The sequence below is a fragment of the Protopterus annectens genome, chromosome 6.part0 (assembly GCF_019279795.1).
Source record: "Protopterus annectens isolate FY-2018-M chromosome 6.part0, PAN1.0, whole genome shotgun sequence".
NCBI classification, from domain to species: domain Eukaryota; kingdom Metazoa; phylum Chordata; order Ceratodontiformes; family Protopteridae; genus Protopterus; species Protopterus annectens.
The window spans coordinates 1,738,815,523-1,738,840,367 of record NC_056737.1 but is presented as its reverse complement, the minus strand read 5'-3'; the positions used below and the strand labels follow the sequence as shown (position 1 = coordinate 1,738,840,367).

Sequence of the window (24,845 nt, the reverse complement as noted above, 5' to 3'; positions counted from 1 at the left end):
CGACACATGATGATCCCTGTGCTAAGCCAGGAGCTAAGAGCCCATCAGCAATATAAGTTATACTAAACTGACACCTACCTCTCAACTGTCTGATTTTTTTTTTTGGGGGGGGGGGCACACTGATTTTGACTCATATTTTACCTTTATCCTTCTTAATCCTTCCTAAAACTGGTAATATTTTAAAGAAAGGCAGTGAATTACTAATACATGATTAAAATAATTTAGGCTTCTTTTGCTTTAGAAAATATATACTAATTCACATTTTCTTATTCTGCTGTCTCAAATTAACACTACCTTAAAATTAAAGTATCCCTGATTATTTCTTGGTTTGCTCCTGATTTTATTTATTTATTGACATTTGTTAACCGGGTTGGTCCAACTGGGCTAGTGGCCCACTTTTAGTGGAGACCAGAGGAGAAAAGCTCCAAAAATACTAAACAGAAGTTTAACACTCCAATAAGTAAAGAGTATTAACAATAGATCATTTCAATTATAAAGTTAGAAACACATTGAAGCTTGATCTTGACCCACCTTAAAGTCGAGGTAGGGGTAAAGGGGAGAGGTAAAGAAAATAAGTAAGCATATAAATGAGTGGGAGTAGGTATTAATGAAGTAATTTAATTTGTAGTTGTTAACTGACAGTGAAGATCTCAAATATACTATTCCAACATTTCTGGTAGTATGTCTGTTTGTGGGGGTTAGTTATTAGAAGTTTTTTTGAAGTAATGTATTTAACAGCCAAGTCCCTAAAGCCTTTCCAGGACATCTTAGAGCGATCTATCCAATGTTTGGTAATGTAGAATTTGACTAATATGCGATGTTAATTTAGACATTTTTAAGGCTGGCAACATGTAGCAATGCCACTTCCCAGAAAAGGGTTTATTTATGGTAACCCATCTTGTCAAGTCTCACTTTGAGAGAACACCAGATACTGTGGGAATATTTACAAAAGCATAAAATGTGAATGTCGTCTGCGTAGGGATAGAGACAGCAGGGACAAGAAGTGGCCACGTTTGGGTCAAATTTGTTTAAGTGAATTGGAGTAAAGTACAAGTTGTTGGTAACCATAAATTGTGCATAGGTAAGCTTTTTGAATGGGGAAAACAAAAGTGAGGATTTAATAGCGGTTAGTTTCTGATCTACTAGTGGGTTTGTCCCTTGGTGGTCCCAATATTCTGCGAATACAATTTTTTCTTGATATAGAATTGAGATTATAAGCTTATAAAATGAGAATAGCATACTTTTCTTACTGGCTAAGCTTTGCAACAACTTGGCCACCAAGTTACAGTCAGAGTCACTAGAAGGATGATCATTCCCTCTCTATACTTGTGCTTTAAATACTGGCCAAAGGGTGATATAGTGTGTGCAGTCCTTATAATTATCATCTCCCAACTAGACTTTTAATGAAGCATATTCACAGCATTGCCTTTTTTTTCTTCTTTTTTCTTTTCACTGTTCTTAAGCAGCATGATTATATATATTGTATATAATAAGTAGTGTTTTTGCTCTCCTCGATATTACTGTACATTGCTAACCTGCAATTGTTTGTGATGTGTAAATCAATAAAATTTCTATTTGAAAAAAACACACTGAAAATTGTAACAGAGGCACCATATTGTACAGAGTAACGAAATATTTACAGCAGAAGTTTTTTTAGTGCATTTGATTTAGTTTGTATACCCATAGTAGAATATATTGGAAGCAGAGGGAGTTTTAGAAATAAGATGAGAAAGGAGGGTAATTGGAGTTAAGTAGGGGCTTGACAGGGGCAGAGTTCAGAGTTAAGTAGATGAAGTTTGGCTTTTTCTTTAAAGTGAGATGGATGCATGATAGAACATATCTCCATTGAGAGTTTATTCCAAGCATTGACAAAGGAATGCAGAGTTTGCCTACTGTTTTTTTTTTTTTTTTTTTTGTGATTGGTACATGTCAAGTAATTGCTGATTAGAGGTACAAAGAGTTCAAGGTGGAGAATAGATTGCGATGAGTGATGAGAGAGCAGGACAGGATGATGGCGTGTAGAATTTGGAATTGTCTCAGTAGTAGTAGTTGGGGGAATTCAAGCCACTGGAGAGAGTTAAGGGCCAGACGGTGATGCAAGTTATAGGTTCATAGGTAGGTACTAGGCTATCTGCCCGAGGGCATTTATAAGCCTAGCCAGAGTGTGTCGGCTTTCGCCACCCCATTGATTTATTAAACGGAGCCTCTGTCAAGCAAAGCCAATGAAGTGATCCCAGGGGTGTACTTTCTGTTACCCATCCACTCAAGGCTTCTCTTGAAGAGTGTTAGTGAGGGGCTCTGCCTAATGTAGTTAGGAATTTTGTTCCAAAGCATGGGGAGTCTCTGTGACAGGAATCTATCCCTCCAGCATGCTCTATTTATTGTTGTGGTGAGGTTTAGCTCACTAGAGCGCGTGCTCGCAGTGACTTGGCTTTAGGTGGAGCATGTCCATCAATTCTAAGTTGGACATGGCTTTGTAAGCCAGGCAGAGATCAGAGATCACCTCTGAGTAAGTGATATGCTACTGAGTACAGCCGGAGTTTTTTCAGTCGGGCTGCATTGGACACATGTAGAGTTAGTGACAAATCTGGCTATCTTGTGGTAAGTTTGTTGTAATTTGTTCAAGGTTGTAGTTTAGACTTTGGTAAATACAGGTGCAGCATATAGAAGGAAGGAAGGGACGGGGTGATTGAGAGTTATGCTACAAGCCCAAAATATTTACTTAATGTTGACCTCCCACCACCCTAAGAATAAATGCATGAAAACACTGCATGCCTATCATAACTCTCTACTGTCCCCGGATTTGACCCGACCCTATTTTCTGGTAAATCCGCCAGGAGCCAGCCATTTACTTTAGACGTTGGAGTTTCATAATTTGTACGTTAAAACATGCATGCTGATAGAATCAGCATGATAAGTGAATAACACCAATATTCAAAAACTGCTCGTGACTTAACCCAGAATCATTGCGCAAAGAAACCCGAGATACGACTTACAGTGTGCATGTTCTTTTTCTACAGAAACTAATTTTCGCATTGCCTGTAAGTTTTAGTTAGGATGTCAGTACGTTTTTTTTTTTTTTTTTTTTTTTGGGGGGGGGGGGGGTAATCTCAACCTTTCCCAATTGATATACACAGTCTTGCAAACGAGCCGTGTAGTCATGAAAAAAATGGTAATATTGCAGGCGACAGTTAAGCAACAGGCGATAGCAATGCAAACAGGTGGATGGGCGCACATATCCATACGCAGATAAAAAAGCTTTAATCAGTTAATCAATTTTGTACCAAAGTCAATAAAATGCGAACAATGACGTGGGTGTTTCCAGTACACAACCTCCGGTACTCACACCCCATTACAAAACTTCTTTACAAACTTTATTTTTAAAAAACTTTGGTTGGCAACCAATGTGAACATTGTTGTTGGTGGCTGATTTTCTCTATTACAGACTCCACAAAAGTAGATGCAAATCAGACAGTGTTTCGACAAGGTTCCGAAAGCTCTTCTCGTTTCTTCCTCTCGGCAATATTCGCCTTCTGACATCACTACCATTGAAATGATGCACGGTCCCTTTAAATCTACCCAAGAGCCCTTAAAGGAGCCCCAGGGGCCCCAAGCAGGAATCTACAGCCTGCGGTTGGCAGTACCGACGGAAAAGCTCATATCGGGGCTTCATGGTTTAAGTTACCACGGCTATTGTCACTACACCACAGACAAATCGCTCGGGGTCGCAAACACTCGAACGCACAAACAATATGGAGCCAAGCGCTGGGCCCGTTCACAACAGCTCACCGAATAGCTACGGAGACAAAGGCATAGAGCCACTACTGGTGAGCGCAGTTCCTCCAGTATACAGGGCCGTACCACCACCCCCATACACAGTAAAGGCGCCACCACCCCCTTACGCAGCACCGAGCCCATCACCAGTACCTCTACATCCGCCTCTCCAACTGCGTCCTATGCCTACGCCACCAAACAAGGAGACAATATCCATGCCTGTGCCACCGCAGTTATACATCAAAGTAGAAAAAGAATCTGATTCGGAAGGTAAGCTTTTCCCAATTACACTTGCCTAATTTGGGCCCCTCCTAAGCACGGTACAAAGCCGTTTTGTAGGGCACGAAGCTAAAGCTATACCGCCCCCTGGTGGTTTGGCTGGTGATATTTTTGGTTGGTAAACGCTGTCGTTGACAGCGGTCATCGCACCCGTGTACTATTGGGTTTGTCAGTCATTGCGTTTTTTTCCGGCTGCATTTGTGGCTGGATATGTCGCAACTGTCCAGATTTTCTCAGAACATTGTTACATATTTTTGGTCTGCTCCTCATAAAATGTGTGGTTTTCTGAGGCTTGAAGTCCCTAAGTAATGGCATACATTGAGTTTCAAACTTTGTATCCTTAAAAGTGATCAAGTTTATAATAGTAATGATTAAAATATATTTATGATTTTGGGCTTTTGCCCCCACCGGCTTTGTCCAGATTTTTGACATGTAGTGAGAACTGTTTTTCAGGACCGTGTTTCGTGTTTTTTTTTTTTTTTTTTTTTTTATCGTGGTGTATTTTAGGTCCTGATTTATTATTTATTGCTTATTTAGCTTGAATGCATCGCAAGCAAAACCACACACAATCTGTTTTGTCAGGCATTACAGTAACCTGTAAAGTTTTTGAACTTCTTCATGTTATCCTCAAAAACATTTGATATAGTGCATTTGTGTGTGTACTTTCTTGTTTGGTTTACACGTAGTTGTGCATTTTGTACCCAGTCTTTAAAATACATGCTAGGTTCAGATTAACCCTAGTAACTCCCCCAAAAGTTCAAGTTCATATAGCAATAAATTTGAAAAAAGTTGATACTAACACTAGGAAAAGTATTATATGTGACCACCAGCTTCTATTGCTAAACATACCCCCAACTGTGCTCAAGAGTCAGGGAGAAAGCCAAAAATAATGGGGGGGGGGGGGTCAAAGGCCAAAATCAGACACAAATTTTCAGTGTGACTGTAATGCACTTAAAAGGTTAATTGAACAACAGTTGCCTTTTCTGAGCAATAGTAAGAAACTATTAATAACGAGAACAAACGTTAATGTCATATTGACTGGCTGTAATCCTCAATAGTTTTTCCAGAACATTAACCAACCATTTTGCAAAGGGCAGGGTAGGAGAGGGATAATCAGGGATGTTCTGCAAAACCAAGAGCAACCGAGAGGTGTGTGTTGATAAATGGTATAACAAAATTCAGTACCATGAAATTCATGCAACATTTTCATTTCATTTATGTGTTTGTTTATTTTTATCTTTGGTACTTTTTTGGGTGTGGTGCATCATCCATTAGGCAGTACAAAAAAAAACTTTTCTGCCAAATATTAGAATGGAATTCATAAAGATTTGCTTAGTTGTACACACTGGGTCTATAGGCACTGGCTGTCCTACATTGGCAATGTGAAGTTGTTAATCTCGCCGATTATTCTCACTGATGGGTTGGAGCCGATCCTCGGCTCCGACACGGCCGATAGCAAGCTCAAGGTTTGCCAGTAGCTCGAGACCAGCCCCTTATCCCACCATGCACTGCTAGAATTACCTCAGATCTAGTTTGCCCCGGCAAAAGAGATCTCGGTGATCCAGATAGCTTGGACCATTTTAGAAACAGCAAGTTTTAAAAAAAAAAGTTTTCCTTTTTGATATATTTATGCAGTGTTAGTTTTATTATTTTTAGATAGTTTAAATTGTTTTAAATTAGGGACTTGTCTTTTTAGTTTGTGTGGGCCTTTAGCAGTTAGGTTTTTTTTGTGGGACTCTTAGTCCCATATTTGTATTATATTTTAAATTTTTTATATATATATATATATATATATATATATATATATGTATGTATGTATATGTATGTATATATATATATATATATATATATATATATATATATATATATATTACTGTTGTAGATAGTGCCCGGGTTGGGCTTAGTTGTTTGTGAATCTATTTACTGTTTTTTTCTCAGTATGTCAGAGGATAGGGAGAAATCCCATCCCAAATCGTGTTTTAAAAAATGCCCAGATTGTGGGCAGAAAATGTCCATCACTGACGGACATATTCAATGTGTCTACTGCTTGGGGGCCAAGCACCTCCAAGACACCTGTAGCATTTGTCACTCCTTCTCTTCAAGAGTACTCTTGGAGAGAAAGAGGAAACTTATAGACAGAGGATTGCTACAGTAATGGTTGGACCCTTGGAGCCGATATCCACTCCGGGGTTATCGGCTCCATCTACTCGGATGTCCTCAGCGCCGACCGAGGGCTCTAGGAGCTGACGCTCTCCAGTCAGGTCCGGGGAAGATAGTCGCACCGACTTGTCGGTGCCGACTCTCCCTCTCGGGGCTTTGGCTCAGATGAGCTCAACTCCTACCTCACGCTCGGAGCCCAGGGTTTTGGTGCGGGAGGATCGGACGGTACTCTCGGGTCCGTCCACTCCTCGTCGGAGCCATGGTTCCTTCGATGCTATGAGGAGAGTTTTGTCTCCAAAGACAACATCAGCATTGGTTCAGCTTTCCCTCTCCTCTCAAGCTCCTGTGTCTACTTCTGCATCTACCGACCCCTCTAAGCATAGAGACCCTGAGCCTCAAGTACCCCCACAGGGTGTCCCCTGCTCTTCTGAGACCTCTCCATACCCTCCCACTGAGGAAGTGCCCAGAAAGAAACTGTGCAAGAGGAGGCACTTAGACTCCCCACAGGAGTCTTTGACATCTGACACGGACTTAGATGAGTCAGAAGGGTCCCCTCAGTCCCTCTCTGAGGATATCTCTTTTGCAGAGATACTAGCGATCCTTAGTCAGAGGGGCGACTGGCAGTCCAAGACCCCTACTGAGGATGAGTCTGTGCTCTTGAAGGTTTTTGGGTCTCAACCTTCCACTTCTTGGGTGTCTCCGCCTTACGACAAGCTCATGGATCTGATCTCTTGTAAGGCGTGGGAGTCACCGGAGGCCGTGGAACCTGTCCCTCGTAGACCCAATAAATTCATATCTGCCCCAGTCTATAAACCTTTTTTGACAAAAGGAGTGCCTGTGGATGCCATGGTTGTGGCTGCAGCCACCAAAAAGGAAGTATCTGAGACATCCTCTTCTATTCATCCCCCTAACAGAGATTCTAGGGTTATGGATAGATATGGGAAGCGCATGTTTAGTTCAGCGACTTTTCTCTGCGATCACTGAACTACTTGACCCATTTTACAAGACTACAGAGAGATCTCCTGAAAGAGCTAGGAGATACTCTCCAGGGTACAATAGCTGCAGGAGTGGCCGACAAAGTCAAAGCCCAGCTCGCTACTCTTACCTCAGTAGTGAACTCGTCCATGCATCTCATATCCTATGCAGCTGATGGTTTGAGTAGAGCCGGTAGTTCAGGCATTGCTGTTCGCAGACAAGCCTGGATGCGTCTCTGTTCCTTTGTGGAACCTTTCAAGTCTTCTTTTATTAATACCCCATTTGATGGCTCATCACTGTTTGGGCCCAAAGTAAAGGAAACTTTAACCAGGTGTGAACAGGAAGGCAAGACTTTATCTGCTGTTGAGGTCCACTTTTCCACTCCTACTCGGCCCTACCCAAAGGGCCCTGGGGGGGGGGGGATGTGGTTCTGAAAAACTCAAGCAGCCTTTCACGACACACGTGGTGAAACCCCCTCTAGAGGCAGAGGAGGGGGTTATAACGGAAGACGCCGCCCCCGTGGCTGAGGGGGTCCGCAGCAACAGGGTGACAGGAGTCAGTTCTCCGGTCAGTCCTACCAGCGCTCCTGAAAGGGGGCCTGACTGTTCGGCTCTGGATACAGTTGGGGGTCGCTTGTCTTTGTACCCAGAAGCCTGGATAAACATAACATCGGATACTTGGGTACAAAGCATCATTTCCAGAGGATATTTCATACCGTTCTTTACCCCTCCCATTCCTATCAAAAAAATCCCAGATGTTCCACCCAGTCTCAGAGAACAAGCAATCGTAGAGGTCCACAGATTGCTAGAAAAAAGAGTCATCCAACCAGTCCCAGCAGACCAAGTCAGATTCGGAACTTACTCAAGATTCTTTTTGGTACCAAAGAAAACAGGGGACTGGAGACCTATCTTGGACCTCAGCAGACTCAACAAGTTTGTAAAGAAAGAGAAGTTCCGAATGGTCACGCTTCAGCCCATTCTTCCCTTTTTTGGGAAAGGCAATTGGATGTGCTCCATAGATCTCAAGGACGCATACTATCACATAAAGATGGACAGACACTCCAGAGATCATTTGCGCTTCCTGCTGGGAGCCAATCATTACCAGTTTCGAGCCCTGCCCTTTGGTCTCACATCAGCCTCCAGAGTGTTCACCAAATGCATGGCAGTGGTTACGGCTCACCTGAGGCGTCTAAGATTCCAGGTGTTTCCATACTTAGACGTTTGGCTCCTCACCGCTACCACCAGACATCGATTGACTCAGGCAACACAATACACTCTGCGATCAATTAGGCATTATGATCAACTTCGAAAAGTCTGCCTTATCTCCATCTCAGCATACCATTTTTATAGGGGCAGAGATAGATACCTCAACCACCACTCTACGTCTCCCTATCGAAAGAGTCTCCTTTCTTCACCAAAACGTCAGCTCACTGGTGTCAAAGAACAAAGCTATAGCAGCGGAGGTATTGAAAGTACTAGGTTTGATGGCGGCAGCAATCCTGGCTACACCACTCGCAAGGATGCATATGCGAATCCTTCAATGGCTTCTTTTCACTCAGTGGTCTTACCAGAAGCTACCAATGCACCACATGATTCTTATCACGGATTCTTGCAGGAGAGATCTTCGGTGGTGGTTGACGTCTCTTCATGTTACAGTAGGGAGACCCTTTGTCGTCGTCGTCCCAGTAGCCACTGTGACCACGGACGCTTCCCTGATAGGGGGGGGGCATTTTCAGGGAAAGGCTGCCCAAGACCAATTCAGACCGACAACATGTCAGTAGTCTGGTACTTGAACAAGCAGAGCGGAACCAAGTCTTACCCCCTTTGTTGAGAAGCCCTCAGGGTTTGGCAATGGGCTGTGTCATCCCAGCATTTTCTGTTAGCAACACACATCCCGGGAAAATCTAATGTCATAGCGGACAAGCTAAGTAGGGCAATATTACTCCCTCATGAGTGGTCTCTCAATCAGCAGGTTGCGGAGTTGATTTTCCGCAAATGGGGCCAGCCTTGCTGCGACTTTTTTGCCAGCCACATCAATTCAAAATGCAGAAGCTACTTTGCTCTGATACCACCTCCCGGTCATCCCCTGAGAGATGCACTTTTACACGATTGGCCCCCTGGTCTCCTTTATGCATTTCCACCCTTCCCATTAATACCCAGATTTTTACAGAAAGCAAAACCGCTGGGAAGGAAGGTTATACTCATAGCCCCCTACTGGCCTCGACAGATTTGGTTTCCATTTCTTCACCATCATCTGTTGGAGGATCCATGGATCCTGGACCCAGTTCCGGACCTTCTGATGCACCCGTTAGGGGACCTTCATCCTTCTCTACAGTCCCTGAAACTGACTGCTTGGCTAATCCACTTCCCCTAATTGCCAGGCTTCATTCAATTTCAGAAGATACAAGACAGATTCTCTTGTCCTCTCACAAGCCATCTACCAGGAAATTATATGGCAGCAAATGGAAAAGGTTCTCAATTTGGGCCAACGCGCAGAACACTGACCCTTTTTGAGCTCCGCTATCTTTGATCTTGGAATTTTTGACAAAAATTTTTAAGGAAGGGGCAGAAGCTGCTACAGTTCGAGTTCAGTTAGCTGCTATCTCAAATTTTCACCTTGGTCTTGGCTCAAATATTATGAGCCATAAATTATCCAAAACCTTCCTTAAAGGCGTTCTTCATATGAGACCTCTGATCAAAATTCCCTTTTCTCCCTGGAATTTAAACCTTATGCTGTCTTATCTTATTCTTCCTCCCTTTGAACCTGCTTTTTCTTGTGATTTAAAATTCTTATTGTGGAAAACAATTTTTCTTGTGGCCATTACGTCTGCCCGCAGAATGTCAGAACTTCAAGCATTATCCATTAGACCACCCTACATGATCTTCCATGCTGATAGAGTATCTCTCAGAACTAATCCCTCTCTTTTACCTAAAGTCTGTTCTAAGTCAAACATCAATCAGGTCATTGAACTACCAGTGTTCTTCCCCAGCCACTCTAACAATTTAGAATATATGCTGCACAAACTTGATGTTCACAGACAGCTCAGATTTTATCTTGACAGAACTAAGGATATTAGGAAATCAGATCAACTTTTTGTAGCCTTCTCAGAAGCAAGAAAAGGCAATCCAGTGGCTAAAACAACTTTATCTAAATGGTTATCCGATTGTATATCCTTTGTTTATGAAAATGTGAACATGCCTTTAACGCACAAACCAAAAGCTCATTCTACCAGAGCTGCCTCTACCTCTTCTGCTTTTCAAGCTAAATTGCCCCTTGACGATATTTGCGCTGCAGCCACTTGGCCTAACCCTCATACCTTTATCTCGCATTACAGAGTAGATAAGGCTTCTAGGGACAGGTCTTCCTTTGGTTCTACAGTACTGAAGAACATACTCCCATGAGCCACCCAGGGTTGAGGGTGCTAGGGATGCTACCCATCAGTGAGAATAAATGGCGAGATTTAACAACTTCACATATAGAAGTTATGTACTTACCATAACATTCCATGTGAGTTGTTTATCTCGCCTTTATTCTCACGTCCCTCCCTCCTTCCCCCTCCTGGCTGACTGTTGACTTAGAGGCTAGTGCCATACTGGTTATTCAATATTTCTCTTTCCCTTTGGGTACTCTTCTTCCTAGATATATATGAGAGTGTGTATAGGTTGTATATATGTATATATATGTATAGACTATTATTCGCAGCAGACAAGATCTGAGGTAATTCTAGCAGTGCATGGTGGGATAAGGGGCTGGTCTCAAGCTACTGGTAAACCTTGAGCTTGCTATCGGCCGTGTCGGAGCCGAGGATCGGCTCCAACCCATCAGTGAGAATAAAGGCGAGATAAACGACTCACATGGAATGTTATGGTAAGTACATAACTTCTATTTAGTAGGCATTCTGTATATTCTCACAAGCCCAGACTTGAATTGCAGAATTTCCAAAGCTGTCTTAGCAGAATTGTTTTGTAAAACGTGGTATGAAATAACATTGCAAACATTTATTTATTAATTTTTTTTTCTTGACTGTGGTAGTTCCATTGAATTATAGCCAGGTTATAAAACAGACCTGGGTGAAGAGGGTGGGTATAGTAATTTGCAATACAAAGTAACATAAATGTGTACAATGCCATCTATTTAATGCAAACTTCAGATGGACAGACATGTAAAATAGGGAATTTACATTAGTTTAAGTAAGGTCAAACAGTGATATGAAACAGGTCCCTGACTGGCTTGTTGAGCATTGTGCCATCTTAAATTGGCAGAAAACTTTTTTTCTTAACTCTGAGCACTTTGAGGTTAATGACGACAGGCGAGTGGATAGTAAAACTCTTGAGTGTAATTATTTGGGTGCTAGGATAGCTAATCATTTCATGTATGAAACACACACATTTTCAGTCTTACAGTTGGTGTATGTTCAGCTTTGTTGCACGATATCAGTTATGGATTACATTTTCAAATGAGGGAAATGTTGTGCCAGTCCCTTTGTTTATCTTGTTTTGCATTAAATATTTTTTGCATTATTTCTAAGGTTGATCTTGTTAAGTTTAGGATTCTTATGTGATATTACAGCTCTACTCAATTATTATCACACACATCTTTGCTTTCTATATCTAAATGTGGCAGCATGTCATTTTCAAATATCTATACTATGTTTCTCTTGATTTTAATGGGGACAAAGAAGGAGAGCTTGAATACAAAGAGCTTAAATGGCAGATTCTGCTCAATGCTTATAACAAACCTGGTCTTAATAGTGGGGTGAATTATAAAGTTGTTTTACGTAGAAAAGCAAAATATAATAAATGCAAGTAAAATTGCAGTTTTTATAAATGTCTTATAGTAGGGTTTTTAGTTTGTTACTTGTATAAAAAATATATTAATTGGTTAATTGAATAGTAATTGTTTTGTTACTGAAGGGTATTTAAGTGTTTACCATTGGGATTATGGGTGTTTCTGATGAAGGCCATTTTCATGGCCGAAAGCGCTTAAGCCTGTATTTGTGTTAATAAAAGGAAGTTTTCTTTGGGATTCACCACTTGGCAGCTTTTTGGAATTTATTGCAACACCTTGCAAGTGCTTTTTGTATATCGTACTATTTCACTAAGCTTGTTATTCGTAAAGTGCTTCCACTGTTTCTAATCGTATGGAGAAGAAACCTCCTTGATGTGAATTCTTTTTATAGTCCTACAGAATATGTCCATTTACAGCTAGTTACCTGCTGCTACGGTGGTGGTGCTGCGGTAGCATTGTCGCCTCAGAGTAAGATATTGTCCTGTTTGATTCTCAGCTAGAGCGTCTTCTGTGTGGAGACATGTGTGAATGACGTACCTTCGTTGAAGGTTGTGCGTCAGGGCCTGCAACTCAGCACGTAAAAATCTACTGCCAATCATTAGCGGACCGGAGTTCCGCTGTGGCAACCCCTAACCAGGAAAAGCCGAAAGACACACACACAGCTAGTTACCTGATAGATTCGTCAAAGTTAGTTTTATGATTTTAGGGACCTTTAAGCAGCAGGACAGTGTTGTGGGGACAAACTCAGAATCAGCACCTGTAGATGTTTGTCTGGCAGGAAATGGTTTCAGGTAGTTTTGGGTGTGCATGCTGGAGCTGGGGGGATGCAAGCATGGGTGTTCCTCACTGTGGTGAGTTCCAGTAACATGAGGGAGCCTGGAAGCAGTGGCCAAGTAGGGATTTGGGTAAAAAAAAATGTAAGAATGACTGCAAAGAAATTACTTACTTCATTATATCGATCAATATGTGATACAGCCTTATTACCATCACCACAGCTTTGGGGTTTAACCTTTTATATGCAAATGTAAGAGTAAAGCTGCTTGCCTTCACTTCATAAAACACTTTTTTTTAATAACTGTAGCTTAACATAAATTGTTCAACACTAAATGTATAGCAATTGCATGTCACTGTTTTAAAGTTATATAGAAGTATTGTTAGTAAGGGGGTGTGGACCTCTACAGTAGCCTTGCTTGCTTGTGCAGTTTTATGAACTACCAGAGAAAGTGTTATGTCTGGCTAAAGTGGTTTCCTCCCAGAATTTTATGTGTGTGTGTGTGTGTGTGTGTGTGTGTGTGTGTGTGTGTGTGTGTGTGTGTGTGTGTGTGCATCATGTGCATGTGTTCTGAGCGCATTAACATGCATTGCAATCTCCTTTACATTCAGTTGTCATTATCTGTGTGCACTTGCAGCCATCAGTGTTTGTTATTGCATCATAGTCCCAAGAGGATGCATACAAAGCACCATGTATGTGCTTCCTTTTTATTTATTATCCATCAAAGACTATTGTTTCCTCAAGAGAGTTGGAAAATAGCTTGACAGCGTATTTAATTAAGATTGAAGTTGCATTTGCATGTTAAAGCAAAAGTGAGATTATGTCAGAAGGGGGAAATTAACTTTTATCTGAGGGAAACAAAAACATTCCTAATGTTTGTGGAGAATGTATCCAGTGATGTGGGAGTCTATCTTCTCTGGTTAGGCAGTAGACAGCAAAACTGAATTCCGCAAGGCTGAATACTCTTCTAGCTGTGATAGAAATGCATTTTTTCAAAGCATAACACAGTTTGAAGCAGAATATATGTGCTCTGTGGAGCAGAACAAAGGAAGATGTTGAGCAAAACCTTCGATAAGCAGATCCTGACATAAATAATTTGTCTCTTTCAGTATGATGGAACAAGAGTCTTCCTGTAACTTATTTTTTTTTTTGTTGTTTGTTTAAGGCTGTATAACTTTGTTTGGTCCTTAACAATGAAAGAGAATTTGAAAGTAAAAATATTTTGGTTAGCCTGCATTACATATCTGTAGAAAACTGCTCTTATCCTTTTGCAACAAATCGTTCTTTAACTCTTTCTTCTCTTTTCTACAGGTGATGAAACTCATTGCAACAATGGCAGTTTCAGTTCACCAAGCAGTGTACTGAAAAACAACTCCTTCTATGAACATCAGCTTGGCATCAATGATCCCTACTGGTGTTTTAATAAAAATGGATCTTCTGATGTCAAAGAGATTGTTTTTTTACCAACAGGACCAGGGAAAAAATATACAGATCACTGCTCTGAGCATGCCTCACGGCCTGGGAATAGCAGAATACCAGGACGAGACCACCGGCGTTACTACCATGAGCACTGGCGAACAGAATACCTGATGGACTTTGACCACAAGCAGCACAGAATGATTTGTATGGTATGTGGTAGTTCTTTAGCAACCTTGAAGCTGAGTACCATAAAGCGGCACATAAGACAGAAACACCCAGATTCTCTACTGTGGAGCATGACTGAGAGAGAGGTAATCATGACCAGCTGGGAGGCGCACTTGTCTGTAGAGGCTCAATCTGGCTGCAGTGCAGTTGGAACATCAGAAGCAACGGATGCTACTCAGATTTCTAGAAGTAAGAGCTTCTCTAGATTTTTTTTTTATTCTAGTGTGGCAGGTTGTGCTTCACACAATGGGCAAGCTGTGAATCACGTGACCTGCATTGGTCATCACTGGGCTCACTGTATCATATGTCTCTCTGCTGGGTGTCAGTCGATTTGTCAAGGCTTATTTCATCAAGCATGTTTATTTGAGACTGGGAGGTGAACAGGCAACTCATTGGTAAGTGATGTAATTTGCCCTCAGGTTTGGTGCCCTTGAAGTTATGGGTGATAGGGGCACAGCCACCCACATAAAAGTCATTCTTCACATGTTTGTCATTCAGCCTTCTAGCTGCAGTCAGACAAGGTTCACTTGAGGGTAATTTGAAGCTGGTTACATTCCTGTCCCTTTATAGTGCTTTTATAACCTCTGCATCTTAGTGTGGATCCACTAACCACAGAAGAGCTTGTCAAGTCAATCTCTGACAGGTATTTTACTGGGCAAAAGATCTAAGAATCTGTGCTTTGCAGAAACACCATCTAAAACACTTTTCGCTAATATGTTGTTTCTTTTCTTGACAAGTCTTGGAGGTCTTTGCAGTCACTACAAAACAGTCAGATGATGTTATTAGGCTAATGTCTGTCTGCGGGTATTTCTTAACGGCGTGTCATCATATGAAATCATTCTGCTTGGTGACTTTGTTCTATCATTGATAGGTCTGCTTATCTCCACCATGAATGGTCAAGTTGCCATCTGATCAAGATACAACAGTTCACTAATCATTCTATTTTTCTGTTCCTTAAAATTACCACTGTGGGCTGTAATCAGTTCCTATTACCTTTTTTCTCACATATTTTTTTTTATCCCTTTTGCTTACTGTTCATTTGATTTCTTTATAATGCTTTAACAGTTGTTTCCATTGGTACCCAAGAATGTGACACTCTGTATCATTTTTTTAGGATTGTATAGCCCCCCCCATGTGGAATTCCACTTTTCCAAATGTTTTTTTCCTTTATTCCTGCTTAATGTATAGGTGTGTGTGTGTGTGTGTGTGTGTGTGTGTGTGTGTGTGTGTGTGTGTGTGTGTGTATATATGTATATGTATGTATGTGTGTGTGTGTGTGTGTGTGTGTGTGTGTGTGTGTGTGTGTATCTATATATATATATATATATATATATATATATATATATATATATATATATATATATGACATTTGTGTGTATTTGCTTATGTGTATGTGTTTATACATATATATATGTTATACCAATATTTGTGTCGGTGTGTGCATGTATACATGCATAACGAATTATGACTGGGTGTGCAATCATAGCCATCTTATTGTGTTTTTGAAATGTGGCTAACAAAAAAATTTATATCAAGAGCAAAGTTGGAGAGGTTCATAGGTGTGTACTAGGCTAATTGCCCTGGAGCCTTTACAAGTCTAGCCCATGGAAGTGCCCTGGCATCGTGCCCCCCCAACATTAGTTTCCAGTGCCTCTATCAAGTAAAGTCATTGGAGTGATCCACCGGGGTGAACTTTCTATTTCCCATCCACTCAAGATTTCTCTTGAAGAGGGCCAGTGAGGTGCTCTGCTTGACATGCATGGGAAGTCTATTCCAGAGCACGAGCAGTCTCTGGGTTATGAACCTGTCCCTCCAGCATGTTCTAGGCATCCATGTCAGGGACACACTGTAAACTGTTATGATTGGTGACGCCATAATTCTTTGTAGTACATGGAACTTTATCTGCACCATGTACTGCTAGTTATAGAAAAAGAAAGTGTAGGAGTGCAAAGTGTTTTACCAGATCCGAAGAACAGTAAAACACTTGTACTGTCAAACAGACAGCAGCACCTCCTAGCTTCTTTGCTAAAAGGGGGAACACAGGATCAAAATTGGGGATAGTTTATAAATATTGTTCTTATTCACTTAAAGCTGATTGTGTAACAGATTTTACATTAAAATACATTTTCTGAAAAATAAGAAGTATGAAGCTATAATGTTTGGTTTTATTAACAAACTGTAATCCTCAGTGATTTACCAGGAAATCAAAAAATTATGAGGGAAGAGCAAAAATATGAAACAAGCTTAAAGGCAGTTGAGAAGCATGGACAGCAGGCTGAAATTGAGCTGTTTTACCGTCTGCCGCTGTTAGTGATTGGTACTTTTTATAACTTGTCTAAGTAACTACAAAGTTACTGTGGATCTAGCTATCAACTGATCTGTTAGGCATAATGCTGAATAAAGTAAGCATTTAGTCTTGCATTTTTGTTATATGAATGTAATATGTAATAAAACAGGTGATAGTGAGACTTTCCATCACAGCCTTTCATACACAGTTTAAGCCTGAAATTCACTTGACTCTACTGATGAACCCTTCCCAACTCTGTTCATGCTAGGGAGTATCTAATCCAAGAATATCTATCTATAATATATATATATATATATATATATATATATATATATATATATATATATATATAATGTGTGTGTGTATGAAGTATTTAAAATCATTGAGACCATAACATCGAAAATTCAAAACCCAGAACATTGAAAACTCAGAACATTGAAAGTGTGCTTCATAACATTGAAAACTACATTGCACAAGTAAATAAGATTCCCCCCACCTACAACAACATCTAATAACAAACACACTTTCTACTACGTTTCTGCAGGGGGGCAAGCCCCCCTGCACCCCCCCCCCCGTAAATTAAGTATACCAACTCCTCCAAGATCGCACTACAGTGGAAAAAAGTTAATTTCCTAACCTCACAGGGAGGTTAGGAAATTAACTTTTTTCCACTGCAGTGCAGTCTCAGAGCTGGTATATTTAATTTATGGGGGTGCAGGGGGGGGCTTGTCCACCTGCAGAAACGTAGTAGAAATTCAGCGTTATGAAATTTCAGTGTTATGAAGTAGACACGTGTGTACGTGGTTTAGCTCATGAACTGACTTCATAAACTGTAACAATAGTTAATAATCAAATTACTAACTTTTAAGAATACTGTGGCAATTGCTATATTGACTCAGACATGGAGAACATATTACATTCCATTAAGATTCAACTAGTCAGTCGTATTGTTTTCCATCTATGTGCAATATTGCTGTCTTTATTTTATGGTAAGCTTCCATGGAACTAGGTTGTTTATGCATAATATTTAAAGCTCAGGCACACCAAGGTTACCCATAGTATTTCTTCATGGAGCGTATAGTTTTTTCACAGAAAAAAATGTAATCTAACTTTTAATTTTATATTGTATTAATGTAACAAAAATGCAGAACTATATGCTTATTTTCATGGGCCTAAACTGTAAAAATCTTGCAGGCCTTCTCAAAACTTCCTCTTTCAGTATCGTATAGGCTACTGAGAAATTACCACTGCCTCATGTATGTATAGGATTTCAAAAAGACTATGCTGTCAGACCTATTACACATGCACAAGTCCAATGGTACCATAAGCACCTGATCAAGGAAATCTCAGCACTTGATCAAAGAAATCTCAATCTCTTTTGTAAAATTAATAGAACATGTTGTAGGGATAGGTTTGTTTCACAGAGAATTGAAACAGTCTAAAGCAAAGTATTTCTCTTAGTCTGTTTAAATGTAATTTGCAGGAATGTATGGGTAACCAGAAATTCACCACCAGTTGAGCACTCCTGTCCCTCATGGATAGGGGAAATGTGTAGATGCTCTAAAATATCCTCGATTGACCAATTTCTGGGTTAATTGTACACAAAAATATATGGACTAAAAACCACTATGGGAAAGTAAGGCTAGATCCTTACAGATCATTCATGAGGTCAATAAAGACAACATACCCTTGTCCATGTTTGCAGTATTTCATCTGACTAGGTCTACAGGGTAGTCATAGTACTTTGTACTGACAAGAAGACATTTTGTTTGGGAGAAAGGATGCTGTATCAGAATATATGTTGTAACAGGGGGTTTAGTGATCGGAGATGAAAGGAAAGTCTGATGCTGCAATTAACTACATATCGTTGGATCTTATAAGTACCATGAACCAAATTAAACTTGATATGGTTAAGGTGGAGATAAACATTGACAGCTTGGGGAATTAATTAATTAAAATGAGCTGGAGTGTGTCAATTTATGCCAAATAAGGTTTAGATCTTCTGCTTTGGACAAGGATCTGCAGAATGGTTACAGCAGCCCTCATTTAATATATGGGTGTTCTGATGTGGACAAGAATGTACAGAAAGGTTAGAGCAGCCCTCAATATATGGGTGAGAAAAGCGTTATTTGTTTGCTACCAAAAAAGTGATAGAATGATCTCGATCGGACTCCAAAGCAGGCCATTAAACATTACAGTGATACAAGTTTGATCCCACTGCAAATGTTGAATATAATGATATTGACCAATTTTATGAGCATCTACAGTACCTTTTGTAAGTAATGTCCTCCTGTTTACAGGCATTTGAGTGGCGTGGGAGATAAAAGTGACACTTATGCCACTACTTGGACTCCTGACGAGTCTACCAATACTATGAAGCTTCAGTTAGGGAAGTGATCTTGCACACAGTGGACTGTGTTGTGTCTCTGGCTAGACCCAATGATTAGCCCACTTCTGCTTCTCTGTTCAGGTATTGTCTCCCAGTGAATCAGTCAGATAGGGAGGTTTAGGTTATCTTGTAGTTTTTGATACCATTATCCCCTGTACCAAGTTAACCTCCCATTCCCCTTGTTAATCTGGATTATGGGAAGTTGGTGAAGACTAATATGGAACTACAGTAGTAGCTGATTGTGGTCTGGTGCTGTAGGTCTTCTGGCTGGAACTAGCACACCCCTTCCTCTGGCCCCTTTGGTTTCCAGGCGCTTGCAGTCTTTGTGGCACCACCTCCCTCTTTCATCACTAAAGGTTTTTGTCGGAGTCTTTCCATTCTGTCCACGTTCAGCCTTTGCCTCTGCCTTACCTCCAGGTTCCCAATTAAAATATAGGAAAGAGGATTTTGACTGTTTTGATTTTGATGAAGATATGAAGGATATATATTACCCAGCATCCCCTAGATAACTCCAGGTTTGAGGAAATCCTGGAGATGATGCAAGAGAAAAGGGGATTACCCACTGACTGTGCTATCTTTCCAGAAAGGACTCTCCAGAAGGCCTTCAGTCCACCAGTAAGTCTTCCTGGGTGGCTTTTGTAGCTTCTGACATTGTCATAGTGGCTACACAAGCTGATTGGGCTGCCCCCTGATACAGTAACTCCCATCCTAAAGAAGACTAACAGGGCATTGCTCCCACCCAGGACTATGCTTTGTGGGTATAACTCTAAATTTGCCTAAGTATCAGTTACAGTCATTGCAGCTAGTGTTAGACTGTGAGTTGGATACATTGGCTTGCAAAGCCATTTTATTACCCAAGGACAGAGTTCAGGTCTTGATTTCTAAAGTTCTAGCTCTTCTGGGTTCCTCTGTAGTCTCAATGCTTGAGTGTTGCAAGCTACTGTGCCTCTTGGCGGTGATTATTCCTTTTATTTCTTTAGCCAGGTATCATGCAGGAGTTCTTTGGTGGGCTTTCTGGGTCCAGTGGTCACAAGAAGCAGACTTGATGAAATATGAGATCTACTTATTAGCATGAAATCTACTTGTGTCTGGATTGCAGGTATAACCTGTTACTGTACTTGGATGCCAACAGCTTTTCTTCAAACTGTTCTTTCCATCTTCTTCATGTTCAGGCAGCAATCACCACAAATGCATCAATCCTGTATGACTGGCATTTTTCATAATGGTTAAGGTGTTTACTTTACAGATTCAAAATACAAGGTTTGATGCTCACCTGTAGGAAGCGTGGTTAGGCTTAAAAAGCTCCATCTGTATTTAAGTGCTTCCTCACATCCCTCTAGTTTACTTTAGACATGTTAAAATCAAGTACATGGAGCCTCTGCCTGAACATCTAAATGTTCATAATCCCCCAGGCACAGATGGCTTCCATCCCTGGTTCATCTGTAATTTAGGGAATTCATAATAGTATCACTCCAATGCATATGTGTATATGTGGAAAATTGCTATAGTTAAGTCCTCCCATAATTAATCAGTTCTCGGAGGCTGTATCATTATTGTCCAATATTCCTTCTTCTTACCCTTGGTAAAATGTATTTATTTTGACATTTGTTGACCAGGTTAGTCCGACTGGGCAGCAGCCCCTTTTCAGCAGAGGCCCGAAGAGAAAAGCTGCACTTGTCTAAATAAAAAAGATAAATTCATAAAATACTATGACATTACACAGAGAATAAAAGTAATTCTATACATTTACATACAAGAATTTAACAAGAAAATTCACTCAAGATAAACTGTAATTGCCAGATTTTTAATCAAGGCTGTTGTTTGGAGTTAGAGCAGGAATTATATGGAGGAAGGTAACATATAGCGAGGTTATGTTTAGAGGTAGAAGTTGGAAGAGATGTAGAGTAACATAAGTGTAAGGAGAGGTAAAGTGTAGTGGAGAGGAGGGTATATTAAGTAGGGTCGGGGCATAAGCAGGACCAATATTCCTCCCTTCCTACTACCATAACTCACTTAACAACTGCTCTGTATTGTACAATTACCCTCTAAAGATAACCCAATGTGTTACATAAATTCATTCAAATGTTTTATTGTACATTTCTTTGCTATGTTTTTTTCTTCAGTGTTGTAATGCCTCTTACTATATTGTACTGTGGAGCTTTATCAACATTTGCTTAACTGTTTTATTGTATGTTGTATTCAACTTCAATTTTTGTAAATGTTTCTTGTTTGCTTGTACTGTGGAACTTTTCTCCCCTGGTCTCCACTGAAAAAGGGCTTTTGCTCAGATAACAAATGTTAAATAAATAAGAGTTTAGCAGGGTGTCTTTTAGAGATTTGTTTTTGAAGCAGTTGTTTTACAGATATTTCTTAAACAAAGGGAAAATTTATTCCTAGAGAAATTAATCTACACCCAAAGTATATCCAGCATCAACAGTTATAACCACCTCTCCTCCAAATAGTAGTGATTCTGGTCAGGTCATAACACACGAACAGTCATTTAGATCCGTTTCTCCTAAGAATGGACAAAGGGGAACTTGTTGGTATTATATTTGTTGACCTAACCAAGGCATTTGATATTGTAGATCACAACTTACTACTACACCATCTATTTAACATAAGCATTAATTCAGATGCTCTACCTTGGTTCCACCCCTGTCTAGTAGTCAATTCTAAGTAAGTTGCATTCTTCTCACATTTAGCCACTGTCAAACAGGGATTTCCACAAGGCTCCATCCTTGCTCCCCTTTTCTTCATCTACATAAACTATCTTTTGATATATCTCACCTCCCACTGCTTTTCTGTGTTGATGCCACAGTCCTATGCTACTCTACATAAATAAACAATCCTTTGATCTGTGCCACCACCCCATGCTTCTGTACGCTGATGACATGATCCTGTTCCATTCTAACAAATCCTTAACAATCCTGCAAAAAGAATTACAGTCAGACTTTGCCTTTATCATCTGGGTAGCAACAAAAACAAAACTTCTCAAATCATTCAAAACAAAAATAATGCATTTTGGAATTAAGCAAAACCTTAACAAAACCCCCTCAGCATTACTAATCGTTGATTAAAATAGCATTACAGTAGAAAATGGTAAGTCATTATCTAGTATTATGGCCAGATCCATCCCTCAGCTTCAGAAAACATCAGACAGCACTAACAGAAAAATGAATCCTGTACTATTCTAGGCCAATAAACTTTCCTCTTACTCCATGCCTTCCATAACAGCAGTAGACAAAGGCATTCTACTATCCATGCTAGAATATGGACTCTCCCAACAGAATGCAAATTAAAAAGAAACTCCAGTCATTCAGGAAATCACCAATATTTATTTACAGGTTTATCTCACTCCCTCCAAAGCATGAATACTACTGCAAAACACTACAAAAAGCAAAATATCTCCCAGTCAAAGGTCTGACCTGCTCTTCTGCCCTCAAGTTGTCAAACTTCTACACAGCCATACAATCCCTTCTCTGGCAGAAAAACTAATGAAGGAACCCACATCCTATAACATAAATCACTGAGGTCCTATCTACAGGCCCCCAAAGCTAAATTCAATTGCACTGATCATTACTTCTCCTTATTAGGCCCCAAAGTATGGGATTCTATCCCCAAAGATGTCGAACAAACATCTTCTTACCCTAAATTCTGCATACAACTAAAACATTTAGCCAGATTTATGAATGCCAACATTAAGTGTACATGATCTGTATTCAAGAACATCCCTAACATGGGGTTGTCTGCACTTTAACCTTTATGAATCACCCCCAGTATTTAAGGTTGCAAGAAAATCATTAGGAAAACTGAAATTAGGAGGAAGGTGGGAGTTATCTTGTGTTGTCTGTTCACTCAGAATGGTGTGCACTTAGTGTAGGTATCAGTGAATCCAAGCTGCAGTCACAGCACTATTGCTCTGTATAATTGTAGTATCACAGCTTCATAGAAGATTACTAGGCTAATGGGTTAAGAGCCCTTACAAGCTTAGTCAATATCACCTGAGTTTACCCAATATACGGCCCCAAGGGGCAAAAGGATAGCCTGAATTTGTGCCGGGGCATAGAGTATATTACAGATTGCCCCATCCATAAGGGACATAGGTACTACCCTAGGCGTGAATTTGATTCCCCGTCCACTGATCCAAATTGTGTTTGAAGAGGGCCAGGGAAGAGCTGTGCTTAATGTGAATGGGATGCCTGTTCCAAAGAAGCAGCAATCACTGAGACACCTATATCTGTCTATCCAGCAAGTTTTGCTTGAGTCACTGACTAAATATAGATCCCTAGATTAGGTGAACCTAATGTTTGACTTGCTGATGTATAGCAGCTTCATCAGGGCTGGATTTGTGAATGCCTTGTAGGCCAGGCATATGTCGCTCCTTAATAGTCAGTAGTAGACACTAAAGGGATAGGGCTATTAGTCTATCCACATAGTTCATGTTGTTTACACCCTGTATTTTCTTTGAAGAACCTCTGAGGTTGCTCCAGCTGCTCTAAATGCCTAGTCAAGTACATGACAAATAGTGCACTGTACTCTATTATTGTTATAATAAGGGCCGAGTACAGCAGGACTATAATTTCCTTGGATTTGGATGCTGCACTTTGGTCTACTATACATGATCGAAATCTCACAAAGCCGAACCCCATATGGCCAAGACCGTATGATAGACTTTTGAAACTTGGATCATGTTAAAAAAAAAAAAAAAAAACAAACACTAACCTTCACATTGTTAGCAGGGGGCCAAGGCCCCCTGGACCCCTGTGGACGGCTATGCCCCCACCCCCTCCTTGAAATTTAAATATACCAACTCTGAGATCGCACTACAGTGCATCAGATGGAAATCTTCCCATTCCGCACTGTACGGAGAAGCCCATTCCGCATGGTCGATATTTCAAAAGTTGATCATATGGTCTCTGCCACATGGTATTAGGCTTTGTGAAATTTCAACCATGTGTAGGGGACCCCCCACACTTATAAATTGTGCCATATAAAAGGACTTCCTCGCCACTGTGGACCTTGGCTGTCAAAGTTCAGGCTACCAAGATCTTCTCACCTATGAGTCTACTCTTAGGGGTCTACTATTGATGTTGTAATTTGCAGAGATGTTTGCCTTCCCAAAGGGTATGATATTGCATTTTTTCGCATTTAGTTTTAGGCCTTGGGTCTGGTAGCAATCATTTGTCTGATCTAGACCATCCTGAAGGAGATCTACATTGTTGGTTGATGATATTCCTTCCAAATGCAAATAACTCATGAGTCCCTCTGCACTGTACTGTACCTAAGTGCATATATTTATTTATGTATATTCTTTACATTTATTACTGTTTCTGACTTCCAGTCTATTTTGATAATGATAAATTTACCATATTATAAGGTACTTAATTATTTTCTCTTTATTTTAATCTCGTAGTTGATTCATTTAGTTTATGCAACTCTACTCTGTCTGAGACTGAAATTGATAATTTGTGATCAGTGCTCTCCCCAAGTTAACAAATTCAAATAAATACACACACATATGCACACACGTGTGTGTGTGTTTGTGTATATATAACAGCTAACAATGACAATATGATTATATATATATATATATATATATATATATATATATATATATATATATATATATATATATATATATACTAACTCTGAGTTAACATTATAATGGTGAAAGGGCAAGCACCCTACCAAACACAAACTCACACACACACACACCTACGAAACAGTACCACCTCCACACTACACATCACCTGCACCCAAACAGTGCACACACTAAA

The 24,845-nt window shown here is 40.3% G+C and overlaps 1 protein-coding gene across 1 annotated transcript in view; it reads left to right on the top strand.

Moving 5' to 3' along the window:
• The first annotated feature begins 3,088 nt into the window (after positions 1-3,088).
• ZFTA (zinc finger translocation associated) overlaps positions 3,089-24,845 on the top strand; it is a 460,732-nt gene continuing 438,975 nt past the window's right edge. The window contains exons 1-2 of the mRNA XM_044075129.1: positions 3,089-4,044; positions 14,060-14,581. Of these exons, the coding sequence (XP_043931064.1) occupies positions 3,753-4,044; positions 14,060-14,581 (814 nt within the window). The 5' untranslated portion in view covers positions 3,089-3,752. The remainder of the gene's footprint in view (positions 4,045-14,059; positions 14,582-24,845) is intronic.